Source organism: Sinohyriopsis cumingii, chromosome 12 (genome assembly GCF_028554795.1).
Source record: "Sinohyriopsis cumingii isolate HCF-2022 chromosome 12, ASM2855479v2, whole genome shotgun sequence".
NCBI lineage: Eukaryota > Metazoa > Mollusca > Bivalvia > Unionida > Unionidae > Sinohyriopsis > Sinohyriopsis cumingii.
In genome coordinates, this window is record NC_142972.1 from 53,472,347 (window position 1) to 53,487,230 (window position 14,884).

Below are 14,884 nucleotides of genomic sequence, written 5' to 3' on the forward strand. Positions count from 1 at the left end.
ATTGTCGTTATTTTCTGGTCTTGTAGGTCACATTTCTTTAAAATGATGTCCTAATCCCTGTTTCACTTGTTTAAATCTATCCCGCAAGGTCACATACGTAAATGCGTACATGTATATACACACATACAAGCGGATAGAGATTGAAACAGGAAGAAAAAGCTACTGGTGGAGGATTGAATAGAGATGAAACAAAGTGAAGAATTAAACCCTTATGAAAACAGTAATAATAGAATGTAAGAGGAAAGAAGAAAAGAAGATACACTAGATTCAGATCGTATGTTCTAAATGAGGATATAATGAGTTATGTGTAGAAAGGACTGAAAATATATGGTTTATATTAACAATATCTGCTTTTATTCCTTCATATTTACGGTGTACACTGACATGAATCTGCTGAATACACTTGATTTTGTACCTGGATTAAATATCAAAATGATTGTGCATTAAGATATTGAACATCATTTTCGTAGAAACATAATTGGTGAAACTATAGCAAAGTTTCATTGGTAGTCTACTGGTCTAGAAAAATAGGAAAATTTTTGTTTTATTAGATACATCAAGCCGACTTCGATTATTACTGGAGAGCAGTGTATTCGAGATAATGAAAACTACATTATGATATATACTTTGTTCTCACGGATATAATCAGAAAACAATAGTTTAAAAGATGAATCCTTAAATTATAATACAGCCGTCATCCACATCCTTTTTCTCTATATGCCATTGGATAGCTTTTCCTTCCCCATTTCGTACGTATATAGCTTTGATCTTTGACATTGGTATATCCCCTGAATGAATGTAGACGTCTCTTTCGGAATTTGCCTTTACGACATCTTTTTCATGGACATCAACTTCTATGATGATGTCGCCCTTTCCTTCTCTAAGCATCTGTGCAGCTGCGTGCTTATAGTTGTTTTTAGCCACGATCTTTTTATCTATTTCTGGACCAAGCGACGTCAAATAAACACCCTCCCCAAAAGCAGCATCAACGCCACCAAAAGGAGACTGTATTATTTTCTCGGACATTCGTATTCCGTTCATCCCCTGCAATGATGTGTGATGATACAGACGGACTGTAAAAGAAAAAGATTATAATAGACTGTCTTTTATTTTGAAACTTGTTTTGCAAAGACTTGTTTCTAACTATTTTGTTGTTTGATGGTCTGAACTTGTTGACATCTATTTATGTTTATAGGTTCGTTCTTATAGGATCGTACTCATGGGCGAAGTGAGAGACATATAGAGAGAAAAGATTTACTTAATATATGTAAACTCAGAGTATGAGATCGGAAGTTAAGAGGTGTTGCTTGTAAACTTACTTTTTCCTCAAAAGAAATTATCCAGAATCCTTACATATAGCTTGCAATACAGCTGTGTTAGGTTTTATCAGAATGTTTGATATCATACAGGTACAAATTATCGACCAATACATTAATAGCACAGCACTTTTCTAAGCACTTTGCGGAATAGCAGAAATCTTTTAAATGTAACATACTGAAGCAAAATTAAAACCAAACTAACAACTACTATGACTGGGACTGGACATTTTTGTGCTTTTACAGTATGTTATTCACAATATATTAAAACCATCGGTAAAACCTTACGAGACAATATGTCTCATCTCTGAGAGAGAGAGAGAGAGAGAGAGAGAGAGAGATCTACCAGACATTCTTTCGGTACGTGGAACCAATCTAACAGGAGGCAAGTATAGACGAATTGCTTTTAAATCGATTGTTTCCTGGAAAGAAATGTATACAGATGATATGCAAATATATATTCGGTTTTATTAGCAGCTTTGATAAGGACATACGATAGACTAATACATGAATGGTCCAGCACTATCCTATACATTTGGAAAAATCAGAAATCTTTTTAATCTTCCTTACTAAAATAACAATACAGAAACATTTAGCAAATAATATACCAGAAATTTAACCCGATTATGTATCTGTATGTGTGATAACTAGATCTTGATGACACACAACATTGGACTAAAAAATATTTCTTTTCAGGATCACCTCAGTATTCTAGATAAGGAGTATAGATCATTATTACCAACGTCTATGGCTGTGATTGTTTATGTGTGTCTATTTTGTGTGTTTGCAGTAAACAAAATACAAAACAAGCAATACTTCCTCTTTCCTTATAAGTTCCTTGTACGTTTGTGGAAACATGATTGTAAGTGTGTAAGAAATTAATCGATGGCAACCCACTTTTGTCGTCATCAGCTAGATTATATGTGTGTGGGTACTGTATGGTAAAAAGTTGTGTGTGACAATCACAACACTCCCTTTCACTCAGCCATCTTGTTTGTAGAGTGGATATTTGATAGTACATGAGCATGTTGAATTATAAATATGGGTGTGAGTGACCAGTACATAACCGTTCTTTTCCTCGTCCGTTTTGTCGGTATCTTGTGTGCCTTTAAGAACATGTGTAAGTGATCAATGCCTAACCGCTACCTTTCCCATCAATTGATTGTGCTTTTAAAGGATGGGGTTGATTTATAATAATTTGCGTTATTGACCATCACATAACACACCGTTATCTCATTCATTTTGTTTATAAGGGTGGGTACTGGATGCCAATAGTGGGATTTATATGGTGATTATATCTGTTACTCGCCATTACCTATCGCCTACTTTCCCTCCTCCGTTCGCTTGTAGGTGTTGGTGTTAGACTATACAAATATGCGTTGGATTGTATGGACTGAATATAACTCGTGATGTACTATCATTCTTGTCTTTATCCGTCTCTCTATCATGTTTGTCAACCTTTATTAAAAGTTTCATAATGGCTATCCTGAGGTATAAAGTCAAAGTTCCATAGAGAGAGATTCGTAATTCAATGCTGAAATTGCATGGAGGGCTATAATGAATCCAAGCATGTTCCGCATCCCCAAGCCACATGGTGCACGTAATGTTTCATTTCTTAATATCCCAATAATACTAAATTTCCATAAGTATCTATACGATGCCACCCATCTTGACTTTTCATAGGGTCTCTTAATATCCAATCAACGATAGATTATATAGGGCCACATAGTGACCCAGGAGCTAATGTTAAACATTTTATAGTTTCCAGTACTGTCTCAGAAAACCGCTTATGTTCAGTTCCCGTAATATCACATACCAGAACTAAACCTCTATTTTCCATGGTCACAGTGGTACATAATAGTACATTCTCATAGATGGTCATAGTGGCCCATATCCTATACATTTCCGTAGATGAGCATAATATCATTCGTAGTCTTAAAGTACCATAGGGGCCATCATTTTATCCCTAACGTCAAATTCTCATTGAGACATAATGACCAAATTGGTTGATATATTGTCGATTCCTCGATAGGGAGTCAAGTTCATTGTTTGGTCTTTACGGCGTGTATTTGTACCCTGACTTCAAACAAACACAAGAAACACTTTAGATTTGAATTATTCTAACTTTTAGCAGTACCTAGATCACATTATCGTAATTGCTAAAAATATTTAAGAAACTGCCAACAGAGCAAACAGTTTTTTATTTGCAAGGTTCTAACACTTCATTAACAATTTACAAGATATTTCAAGCAGTTTTGAAAAGTTAAAAATGAATGTAGAGGATTACACATGAACAAATGACGTGAAGCTATAGTGGTCATCTAATTAAATAGTAATCACCTATGTTGCGAGTTAGTATTATCATTTTTACAACCACGTGTTTGACGACTCATTAAAAAAACTGATTGTTAATATTTTTGCAAAGTTCTAGAAACTATCAAAATTATATCATTTATTCTAATGTCAGTTTATTTAATGTTTGTGTCCTCTTTCTAATTACCATAATGTACAAGCATGTAGAATTAGTTATATATAGCTTCTCTGGTATTCTTATTTTAAGTCAATACATGCATCACGCCCCACGTTTTAACATAAACCTTAAATGACTACTCGTACTATACTCGTATCAAAATGTACGAGTCATTTTGCCTGAGATTTGTTGACATTCCTTGGTTTTCCTTACTCATCGGTATAATGCACCCAATGACACGTGAACTTTAAAATCATCAGATTGGTTTCAGAGAGATAGAAAAGAAACTATTACATCTTTCAGAAAATTAAAATGAAAGAATAAAAATGTTTATCGACATCCCTGTTCTTCGCATTGCATCTTAGTGTCTAGAGAAATATTTGTGTCATTCTATTATATCATTTGTCTTCATCTCCTGTAAATATGCCTCTGTATTCTTTATATCCTGAAAATATATCATCATTTATCTTTACAGTATATGTAGATGTCATCTTTTCACTCTATATCATGTAAATATATCCTAGTCGCCATAATTGCAGTACAGCCTCTCCTAATAACCTTTCAATCCCACCCACCCCCTCCAAAAACAGAAAAGCGGAATTTCGAACAATCCCATAGTGTTACAATTACTTTAAATAAAATTTAAAAATTAAAGCTTTACTCTAACTTCTTATAAGATATTACATGTGCGAATTCAATTTTGTTCAAGTCCTACACCTGTCCAACTGTCTTTCACATATTTAAAGAAATAAAATAGTTTTTGTGCTGTGGTGGTAAATTAACAGAGAGCGGTTGTTCATCTAAGTCATTTTGTTATCAACGAGCAATATTTATCAGCATGACAATAAACCTGTATACTACAAGAGCCCGACATAGCTGTGACATGCAGACAAATTCACTGAACTAAGTATGATACTGAAACAGTGCCATCTATGTGAAAAAAGTTGTAGCTCTGAACTCGTCTGGACATGACTAGATGGTTCGCATTCGTTACTTTCAAGTAGGAAAGAGAATAGCCATCACGTCCTTTTATCTTTCTTTATTTCTTTTATATATGAAATATGTTTAGGCCGTGATACAAAGTCGCGTAGGTTAAATAATTGCCACATAAAATAAGTTTGAATGTAGTTTTCATTATGTCTAAACAGCTAACAAGTAAGAAACGAATTATAATACTGAAAGATCTGAAGCTAGGCTGATTATTATTTACAGAACAATATACCCTGATGCAAGTGAAATGTAGACAATGAAATAAATCAGTTGGCGATATAAATTTCATACGTGTTTTTTATTTTCCTTCCCTATTAACAGTACCGACCACTGCTGTACCTTTTATTTTGAACCTTTGACAGCGATCGTGTTACGGATATGTGCGTAATATAACTCTGTCATGGCAGTGTATTTGCTGGAAGAACCCCCATTTCGTTGGATTGATATGTTTACCACATCCTGTTTAAATAGGGCTCAATTTGTAGTCAAAATATACGACTCGTTTAAACTGGATTCTTGTTTGTGCAACGCGACAATTACAATGCAAGGGCTCTGTTCAAACTCTATGTCGTTAGCTATTTCTTGGAAAATCCAAAATCAAGCTGCCTATTTTTGTTCATATAAACTCTTTTCCTGAAAACAGGATGTACGTGCTCATTACACTGGCAGATTCCAAATTATGTGATACAATCAACTGACATTTATGAATGCTATTTTGCTTTAATTGTTCTTCATTGTAATCGCTAGCAATAACAAGTGATTATAGCTATCACTTTATTGATTTCTTTTAGATAATAAGAATGTAATCAACGATAACATAGCTTACTTTAGTCGTATGTGTTACTGCTGTCCAAAAGGTGTTTAAAAATGAATTTCGTTGTAGTTCGATTCAATTCATTCGATAGCTTTTCGTTTTATTTTCTTCTATTATTTCTTCCAACCCAAATTATTTGAAGACAATAATGACTTTGCTCTCTCAATCCCATCCCCAGTCCATAGCTATGCTCTCACCCACTCCCCCTCCCGTCATTCCTAATTTCCATGCTTAAGTAACAGCCACAGCTGACAATACGATACTTCATAACACGGTTAAAAACTATCAACAAAGTAAGAGTAATGTATTAAATTAAAATTTAACCAGAAAAGTAAACACAGGACCATTTATATTACGAAACAATAACGAAGCTATTCTCAGTGCATTTTGAATTTTACGTTTCCAAGGTGTGATATTACCTGTTTTTGATTAGCCATGGTCTCATTATTACATATGTATATTATCCGCTGTAAACATTAAGATATTAGGCCAGGAACTTTCAAAATTGGATATCTAAAAGTAAACCGGTCGTCGTTACTTGCAACTATTGGATCAATAATTTTGTCCTCAGCAAAGGGGTATTTGAAAAAATGTTAAAGAGTGAAACCATTTGTTATAATATCTTAAAATAAATGCATGAAAATATATTAACAAATTTGCATAATTAACTTTTAAAAAAGTCATTTAAAACATGTATCCAAATTTTTCCTTCCGGCCTAGTATCTTCTAATATTTCACGGATATATGTTCTAAATACTTAGAAATAAGTTAAACATTGAGACGATACTTAAGGACACTTCTTAAAAGTGGCGAAGGATTTAAGTAGTATTTATAGCTCTTTTTTTGGTTGGCTTTAAAAATCGCCAAAGTAGCAGCCCAGATATTTATACCTCTTAAACTGTCTGACAATTCATTTCAAAGTGCATATCTCGTGATTGAAAATGTATGAAATCGCTATTTTAGTCCAAAAGTTGACATACTTTAGAGGTGTAACTTATTTTCAAGTCACCAACAGGGACACGTAACTAGAAGATTTCTAAAGAGGCCAAATATTGGGGTTATCTGTTTTGCATAAATACTCATAATAACATGCAAAACATAACACATGATCAAACGAACTCACCCTGTATGTACTATAAATTAACAGTTAGAGTACAGATAATGTAATTTCGTGTTGTGACAGATTTTGTCATACTTCATTGATAAAACGACTGATTCATGTGGTACGTATGTATGTATGTATGTATGTAAAAATGCATGGCACTGTTACATACCTCTTCCAAAGTGAATGTCCACTGCAATACTGCCAGTATTAAATCACACTCACTTTTATACCCGGGAAAATTGGAAATACCAACCAATGAGTCATTTTTCTCAGAAACTCTGTTCACCTAGTTTGGCTTTGCTTACTCTGCGCCTAGTCTGGTTCCATGTTTCGTAGTCTCCCTGTATTGGACTCGGCTATACGAAGTGCGTATCTTTACTGGTAAAACACTCATGCAACAAAAGTTTAGTGTCAAATATATTAACAATTTTACTGGTTTAGGTTATCTTTTGACATTTAGTTCATAATCAATAGGCTTTCTTGCATCCTGTATGCATACATTTATATCTATAGCCATGTAACTTGGCCAGGGAACGATTGTAACCAATATTTACAGCTTCACTCACTTGGCATAGATTTTGTTTTATCTGTTCATCATTAGTCATTAAACTAGATGAACATATAAGTCTCCATTAGTATGAACACCTATACAAAGAAGGTCCATGCTGACTAGTATCGTTTTGACTTATAAATAAATGTTTTTGTCTTTTTTACTGGTAACATTCGAAATGAATGACTATACACAGAATATTGTGGTACGTTATCCATAACGAGGTTACCTGTGTATAGTGCATCAGAATGATTGTAAGAGTTTGAGGAGTGGTTTTGAGGCAGTATGCTTTAAATGTGACGTCTCTCTTGTACTCACTGACCAAGATACTTTGTGCCTGGTGACTTTAACCAAAAATAATCTGATATTTAGGGGTGGACAAAAATAGTTAATAATACTAACTTTCTGAAGCAAATTAAAACAAAATAAAGGTGAAATGACATCTTGTTTTAATTAACTCATTTTCCTACGTCTACATATATATACATCGGTTTAATAGCGTGTCAGCACAATATTGGGTACATAGTAAAAATTAAAAGTTACGTTTGAAACAATACATAGAAAGGAGAAGATACCACAATCATTAAAAGGGCCTAGATTTATTTGTATTGATAACTTTAGGCTACATTTATGTTATACATACTAATTAATTTTTACAATGCATATTGGACACCAGTAAAAGATACGCCAAAATTAAGTTATGCAATCGTTGATTACACCCTTGTTCTCTATAGGAAATCAATCAAATTATCACTATATTCACTTGTTGATGTAAGAGATTATAATGAAGAGCAAGGAAAACAAAACAGCATCCATAAATATATGTTAATTGTCTAACAGAATTTTGGAATCTGCCACTGGAATGTGCAGGTACAATCTGTTTTGAATAAAAGAATATAAGACAAAATAATAGACAGATTGATTTGTATTTTCCACAAAATAGCTAACGAGCTTGAGTTCGAACTGAGCTCTAGCTTTGTAATTGTCACGTTGCAAAAACACAAAACAAGTTTCAACGAATGTTTTATTTTGGATACAAACTGATACCTATGTAAATACCATGTGGCAAACATCACAATTCAACGAAAAGGATGTTATTCCAATAAAGACACTCCTACGACGAGAGTTATATTACTCGCATATATAGCTGTATTACCTTTAAATCCGCAAGCACGCGGTTATTTATCTGTGCCCGGAGTCGTTGTTGAGTTTCCATATTCTCGAACTCCACCATGCGTATCGTTTGATCCTCTTTATAAACCGATTACGGTTTACTAAACGTTTTGAGACTATTTGTGCCGTTGCAAGACTGTAACCGTATTGATATTCTTTTCTCTTTTTACCAGCACCACTCACAATGCGGGGTATAACAATTATATCACTAACAACACTTCAGTTTGGTGTACCTATAATAGATGTTGTCGTTCCGATTATTCCAACGCCCACACCAACATTTACATCGGCGGCGATTTCAAAAATCGCATTAGGAACAAGATATACAAGTTTATCTTGCACAAGTTTTACGGTTTTATTAAAACCTCGTTGATTTCATCCTGCAGTTGTTGTTGTTGTTTTTTTTTTTTGTTTGTTTTTTTTATCGCTTCGATTTTTCTTTGATGTCAGTAATAACGAGGATCCATTATAGTTCTTCTATTAATGATACGAGATTGTAATAGAAAATTGCACGACTAGCAGACCCATCCGGACTAACCATGTTAATGTGCAACGCGTAAACGCACTTCAAGCCAATTACCATTTCTAATTGTACAACTGTCATAAAATGATATAAAATAGATCGCAGGGGAATATTTAAATCTTCAACTATATTGAGTTTTGGGTCTCTAACACCTTTGCCTTTTTTATAGAACACATCGATTACGCCTATACCTTGTATCTCTGACGATCACCGTCGTCAAATAACACTTACACTGACAAGTGCAACCTTGTTAAATAAATTTATAATATAAGCTGAGTTAATGTTTTGGTACATCCGTTGGTAGACATAACCAAGATGACCTTGAGTTGGTATTGGCACATCAAGTTGGTCCCTACGGACGATTTCTCTGACTTTTAAAAGAATATATTTGAGCGTATACGATGGTATGATAACTCTACTATGAAGCATCTATGCGTGAAGAACAGGAACAAAGTTGCTAACAATGTTGGCAGTCTTTTTCAATTGCCTTAACACCCAATCGTTAAATTAAGCACCCTCTTCGCCATCGTCAGAATCAATTACTTATATGAAGTGATAAATCTAATTCTAAACACAAACGCCAAAGAATGTTAGGTATCTTCCAGAATAAACGTTGAGTCCTTCAAATTCATGCCGATGCTGTATATGTGTAAAATTCGTATTCGTTCTTATTTGTGATACGTCGTGATATTCATTTCACATAATCAATAGACTTCTAGTTAAAATGAACAAGTATGGTCTGGACTTAAGCTCCTTTAAGGTTTGAGGCTCAGGTGTATCAAAGCCATTTGAAAAGATCCGAAACCAAGTTGCCGATTTCCCAAGGTTTCTTAGTATTTTTTTCTTCATCGGCTTCTTTAATTAATATTCTTGTATTTAGGTTTCATGAAATAATTACGCACGGTGATCCGGGCAACGCAGCGCCATTTGCATCCATGTGTTGTTTTACAGCAGCCTCATATACCTGAATATTATTTTAATTAAACATAATGGACACACAGGCGTCACTGATAACAACGTTTGCAATAATTTCAACTACTTTCTTTGCGACGTCATCTGTGAAGATTTGTTTACATTCCGACTATTTTCCCAACTACCAGACAAAGAAGCATTCACACAAACCAAACACCTCATACAATATAAGCCAAATCCACTAGAACAGTCGCCGCTCTGGTATATATTTGTGTACGTTATCGCATGCATAACAGCCAAACCAAAGTCCACAATCGAAGCGAAATCTTGAGGTCGTTTACGACGTGTAAGAGATGACAGGACAATCCCGACTTTGGCATAAGGCACAAACAGCCATCGACAATTATTCAAGAACCATAGACAGACATGTCTCCAGAGAAAACAAAAACCATGAGACACGACAGCCGAGGAAATATTGCAAAAAAATCCTTCGCTGATAATGTTATAGTGGGAAAAAACGTTGCAAGCTAGTCACAATTCAAGACAAGTATCCAAAGCTGCAAACAAAAGTCCGCACACACGCATCACTCACAGTCACCAAAAGCACACACAAATTCCTGCCAAATCGCATACAATAGAAACCAATACACACGCGTCGAAAACAAACAACTGGAATGTAACAACCACCAGCTACATGCAAACTGGAGTCAAAAGCAGACAGCAGCTAAGAATTATAGCACAAATAAATCGCGTCGACGAACTCTACAAAATCTACACCGGGAACATAAAGAGATAGGAATAATTTGAAATATACGAATATAAAATTTCATATATTATGAATAATTGCCAAAACACATGCAGAAGAGTATGCGATTATGTATATGTAGCCAGTGCGACTGGCTGCATATTCATCTCTGACAACTTCTGCAGTCGCTTGTGCGGAAAATACATACATATCCCGCCGGACCAGAGAAACGATGAAAGCAGACATGTCTGGACTCCAATAGAACATGTGCGTTTAGAAATCCACCTCCTCCTGTGCTGAATTTGTTCCATCGCAACACGTATAGCTTTGTTCTTCTCACTAGTAGCGACCATCTGCAAAATAGTCATGTTGTCGCCAGCAATATGGGATTTTCATGTAACTATTGTTCTGCAAATTTCTTCGAAATGTTTAGTCCAGCCATCACCAAAAGGAGTACACAGTTCTGGTCGTGCCAGGACACAGCTGTATCGTGCACTCAACAACCAGATTATCTTTGTCTGGCACCAACACCTCGAGAGTGTTGCAGTCTTTGGCTTGGGTGGCAAATCCCATTCGTTTGATGGAGTCTCCACTGGATATGCCAGAGTTGTTATCTACTGGACGTGCTAAATGGCGCCTATTATTTAGCTGGTTTTGCATATTTCATCCAAGATTGACGAGGTGCTACAATATTGTCAATGATGGGAACACAATTATGAAAAAAACCAACGAAATCAGAAAAATGAAATATGTCCTACCTTCATTACAAAACTATCTTATTGTTCATAACGATGACAGTAATGATTTTAGTAAAACTAAATGCTTTCAGTGATTTATTCTATAGTGGAGCTAGTTATTTGTAAGCACTTTGATTCGTTGCTAATGGATATAGGATGAATGCCAAGAACCTTAATTATTTCTTTAATGTTCTATTTTCTTTAAAATTATGGGCATGTGGGTTTGAAAGGATTGCTAGACTTTCAAACGTTTTAGCTCTCATATCTATTCAGTTCTTACTCGTGTTCTTTTCTTTCCAGTCATGATGAGCTGTTGGATCAAAGAATTGATCATCAGACAATATTATTTTAGAATCATGCAACATATTTCGTATCTAAAGCATATATATAAATATACATATTTGACATTATTCAGCTCCTAACGTAATCGACTTAACTCAGCGTGTGTCGTACTATTGAGATCCACACCCTATCGACATAAAACCGCTCAATGGGTATGAAAAGACAAATTTGTACATATATCTGACATTGGACCAAAGGGGCACCCTTATTTACAAAGGGACGGATCTCTAGATTAAAGCTTGGAAAGTACTGAGATTCCAAACCTTGATCCTGGCACATGTATAATAGAAATAAAATAACATATGCACATTCTTAAATGATGCTATTTTCTTCTAGGGCAATCTTTACCTTATGAGACCTACCAGTGATGTTCATGCTTCAGGGTCTAGGTCACAAGTCTGAAACGCGGAAATTCTTGTTATTTCCAATTTTGTACGCCAACTCCCTTGGCGAAATGTAATGAATACTCAAATGGAAGATGCAGAAGATATTAAAAATTTGAAACGTAATAAAAGGTGGAAGATCTGCTTTATTAATACCTTTTGACAATAATTGCAGTGGCCATCCAACTGCCTCGTGAAATTAGAGACCCGGATAAAGGAACTAGGTCAGACGTATGTCTGATAAATCGGATATGGCGTACATGACAAAATATATATGGCAGTCATTCTTGCTTAAGTCAACTTAATTTATACATAACATGTACAAACAGCGTCAACTGACTCGTACAATTATGTTCACCATGAATGCAAACACCCCACCATTTATCTTTAGAGACCTTGAGAAAACCACTAAATAAAATCTGATTTATAAGTCGGTACAACTTGAGCAAAAATGTGTTGTGTCTACTTATCTTTTGTTTTTATTAGTGTTTCGGATATTGTACATGAACATGTCATTCACAAAGGTCGCTTCTACGTTCGACCCCTATTACTTTGTCATGTCGATAGCACGAGATTTAATCCTACCAGACTCTTTTGTTAAAGGATAAATGGGTAATTGTGTATGGTGACACCTAAGAGATATTACATTACGATACCCAGATCCTGTGTCACTGTTTCCTATAGCATGCATCAGAGCATTTAATGCCCCCACAGGTTGGAATAAAGACATCCTCGTAGCCAGGTGGGTGCATTGTATAGCACACATTATGTTTAATAAATGCTTGCATAAAATAGTTGTCAAACAAATCACTAAACATGTGTTATATATATATATATATATATATATATATATATATATATATATATATATATATATATATATATATATATATATATATATATATATATATATATATATATATATATATATATATATACATATATATATATATATATATAGAGAGAGTCTGGAACTGTGTATTGCTACGTATAAAAGTGTATTGCCTATATATATATATATATATATATATATATATATATATATATATATATATATATATATATATATATATATATATATATATATATATATATATATATATTACTATCATACAGGTTAGAGAATTGTTCATTCGTTCTCTACGGAGATAAGTTCGCGTGTAAACGGCACCCATCGCCTTGCCTGCACACACGTCCTTTGTGAAATTTCCCTCACGACTAAGCACACATCACCAAAAAATGATAATACTTAATCGGTGTTATATGCACTCGTGTGTGTAGCAGACACACTCACATGACGACCTAAAAATTCTCTAACCTGAATGATAGTATTTTCTGTATTAAATATTAATTCTGCTCTTATCTTACGTGTTTAGGTTCGAATAAACAGGAACACAAGAAAAAGTGAAAACAACAAGCTTTGAAAAATATAATAATGTATTTCCCTGGAAAAATTCTGTAAAAATAAAAAAATATGAACTTACGGTTTTAAAGAATCAAATCCAAAAACTAATCAAAGAATAATCCACGAATAAAATTTGAGAAGTCCTAATAACACAACGTTCTACTGACGTATGATGTAACCCGTATTGTTGTAGAAACAAGAAATATCACTCCGGTTTTGGAAATCTGAATAAATTTTTTATAAAAGCTGTCATTGTTTATAAATCTAAAATAAAGGTTATATCGTATTATAAAACGCAAAAAGGGGTCACGTGATCATGTTCCAGAACCTCGTGGAAATTATTTACTTGCTAAAAATCACGTACACCCGGTGTGGTCCTGACGAAAACACTGGTCAACAGTGAAATCATTACTGACTTGAAAAGGCCCTAATCTGTAGTATTTTGGTGTGCCGAACACGAATATAACCGTGAAAAATTTGTATTGGCTCTCGTTTTGAAGATATTCATATACCTCATTTTCTATGTTTCACTGTGTAAATTTCTCCAGTAGGACTGCAGCAACATCCGGAATAATGATGTAACATTGCATAATACCATCATGCTCACATCATCCACAGTTGATTGCATCATTTTCTGATGCAATGCAATACTAATGCCATGCGGCTGCTGAAGTAAGTTGACGTCAGCAGTGTACTATACATGTGTAGGCCTATTATACTAATGCCAGGCGGCTGCTGAAGCTGACGTAAGCAGTGTACTATATAAAGCCCAATCAGATAGGTTCAGCATTTAAAATATTTTAGACGTTGTGCGAGACAGTTCAAGCTACTGTTACATAAAACTTATTATTTTATCCATTTACGTACAATAAAGAACAGTAATGCCTCGAAAGTGTGTTAATACCGCGGACAATTTTTGCTATATTTGTGGGGAAGTGACATTTGCCAACCAGAAGAAAAGTATCAATTCTCAAGTGAAGAAGGCATATCATCTTTACTTCGGATGCAAGGTTGGTGACCAAGACAAGCCTTGGGCTCCGCATATATGCTGTGCTACATGTACAACACAGCTTTCACAGTGGTTGAATTGCAAAAGGTCATCAATGCCGTTTGCAGTCCCAATGGTGTGGAGAGAGCCAAGCAACCACCTAAATGACTGTTACTTCTGCTTGGTTCCTCCTCTTTCCGGCGGAATAACGAAGCGAAAGAAGTCGAGAATAGTCTACCCAAACATTCCGTCTGCATTGAGACCAGTTCCACATGGTGAGGGACTTCCTATTCCAGAACCTCCAGCAGAATATTCTCTTGATTCATCTGACGAAGACAAAGGTGAGTCGACCTGTTCTTCTCCTGGTCCATCAGCATGCAGTGATCCAGATTTTCACTGTGGTGCATCATCAACCCCACACAGAATAACAC

The 14,884-nt window shown here is 34.9% G+C and overlaps 1 protein-coding gene across 2 annotated transcripts; it reads right to left on the reverse strand.

The window, feature by feature from the left end:
• Positions 1 to 331: 331 nt before the first annotated feature.
• On the reverse strand, positions 332 to 12,067 carry LOC149786451 (uncharacterized). Of its 2 annotated transcripts, none has more exons than XM_089976900.1 (3): positions 12,026 to 12,067; positions 1,663 to 1,738; positions 332 to 1,073 (listed from the first exon to the last, which is right to left on the reverse strand). In XM_089976900.1, the coding sequence occupies exons 1-3, from the start codon at positions 12,050 to 12,052 to the stop codon at positions 676 to 678; spliced, it is 501 nt and encodes a 166-aa protein (XP_089833026.1). In that variant the 5' UTR covers positions 12,053 to 12,067; the 3' UTR covers positions 332 to 675. The 2 variants fall into 2 exon arrangements, with proteins under 2 accessions (XP_089833026.1, XP_089833027.1); XM_089976901.1 differs by lacking the exon at positions 12,026 to 12,067 and adding an exon at positions 6,865 to 7,015.
• Between the last annotated feature and the right edge of the window lie 2,817 nt (positions 12,068 to 14,884).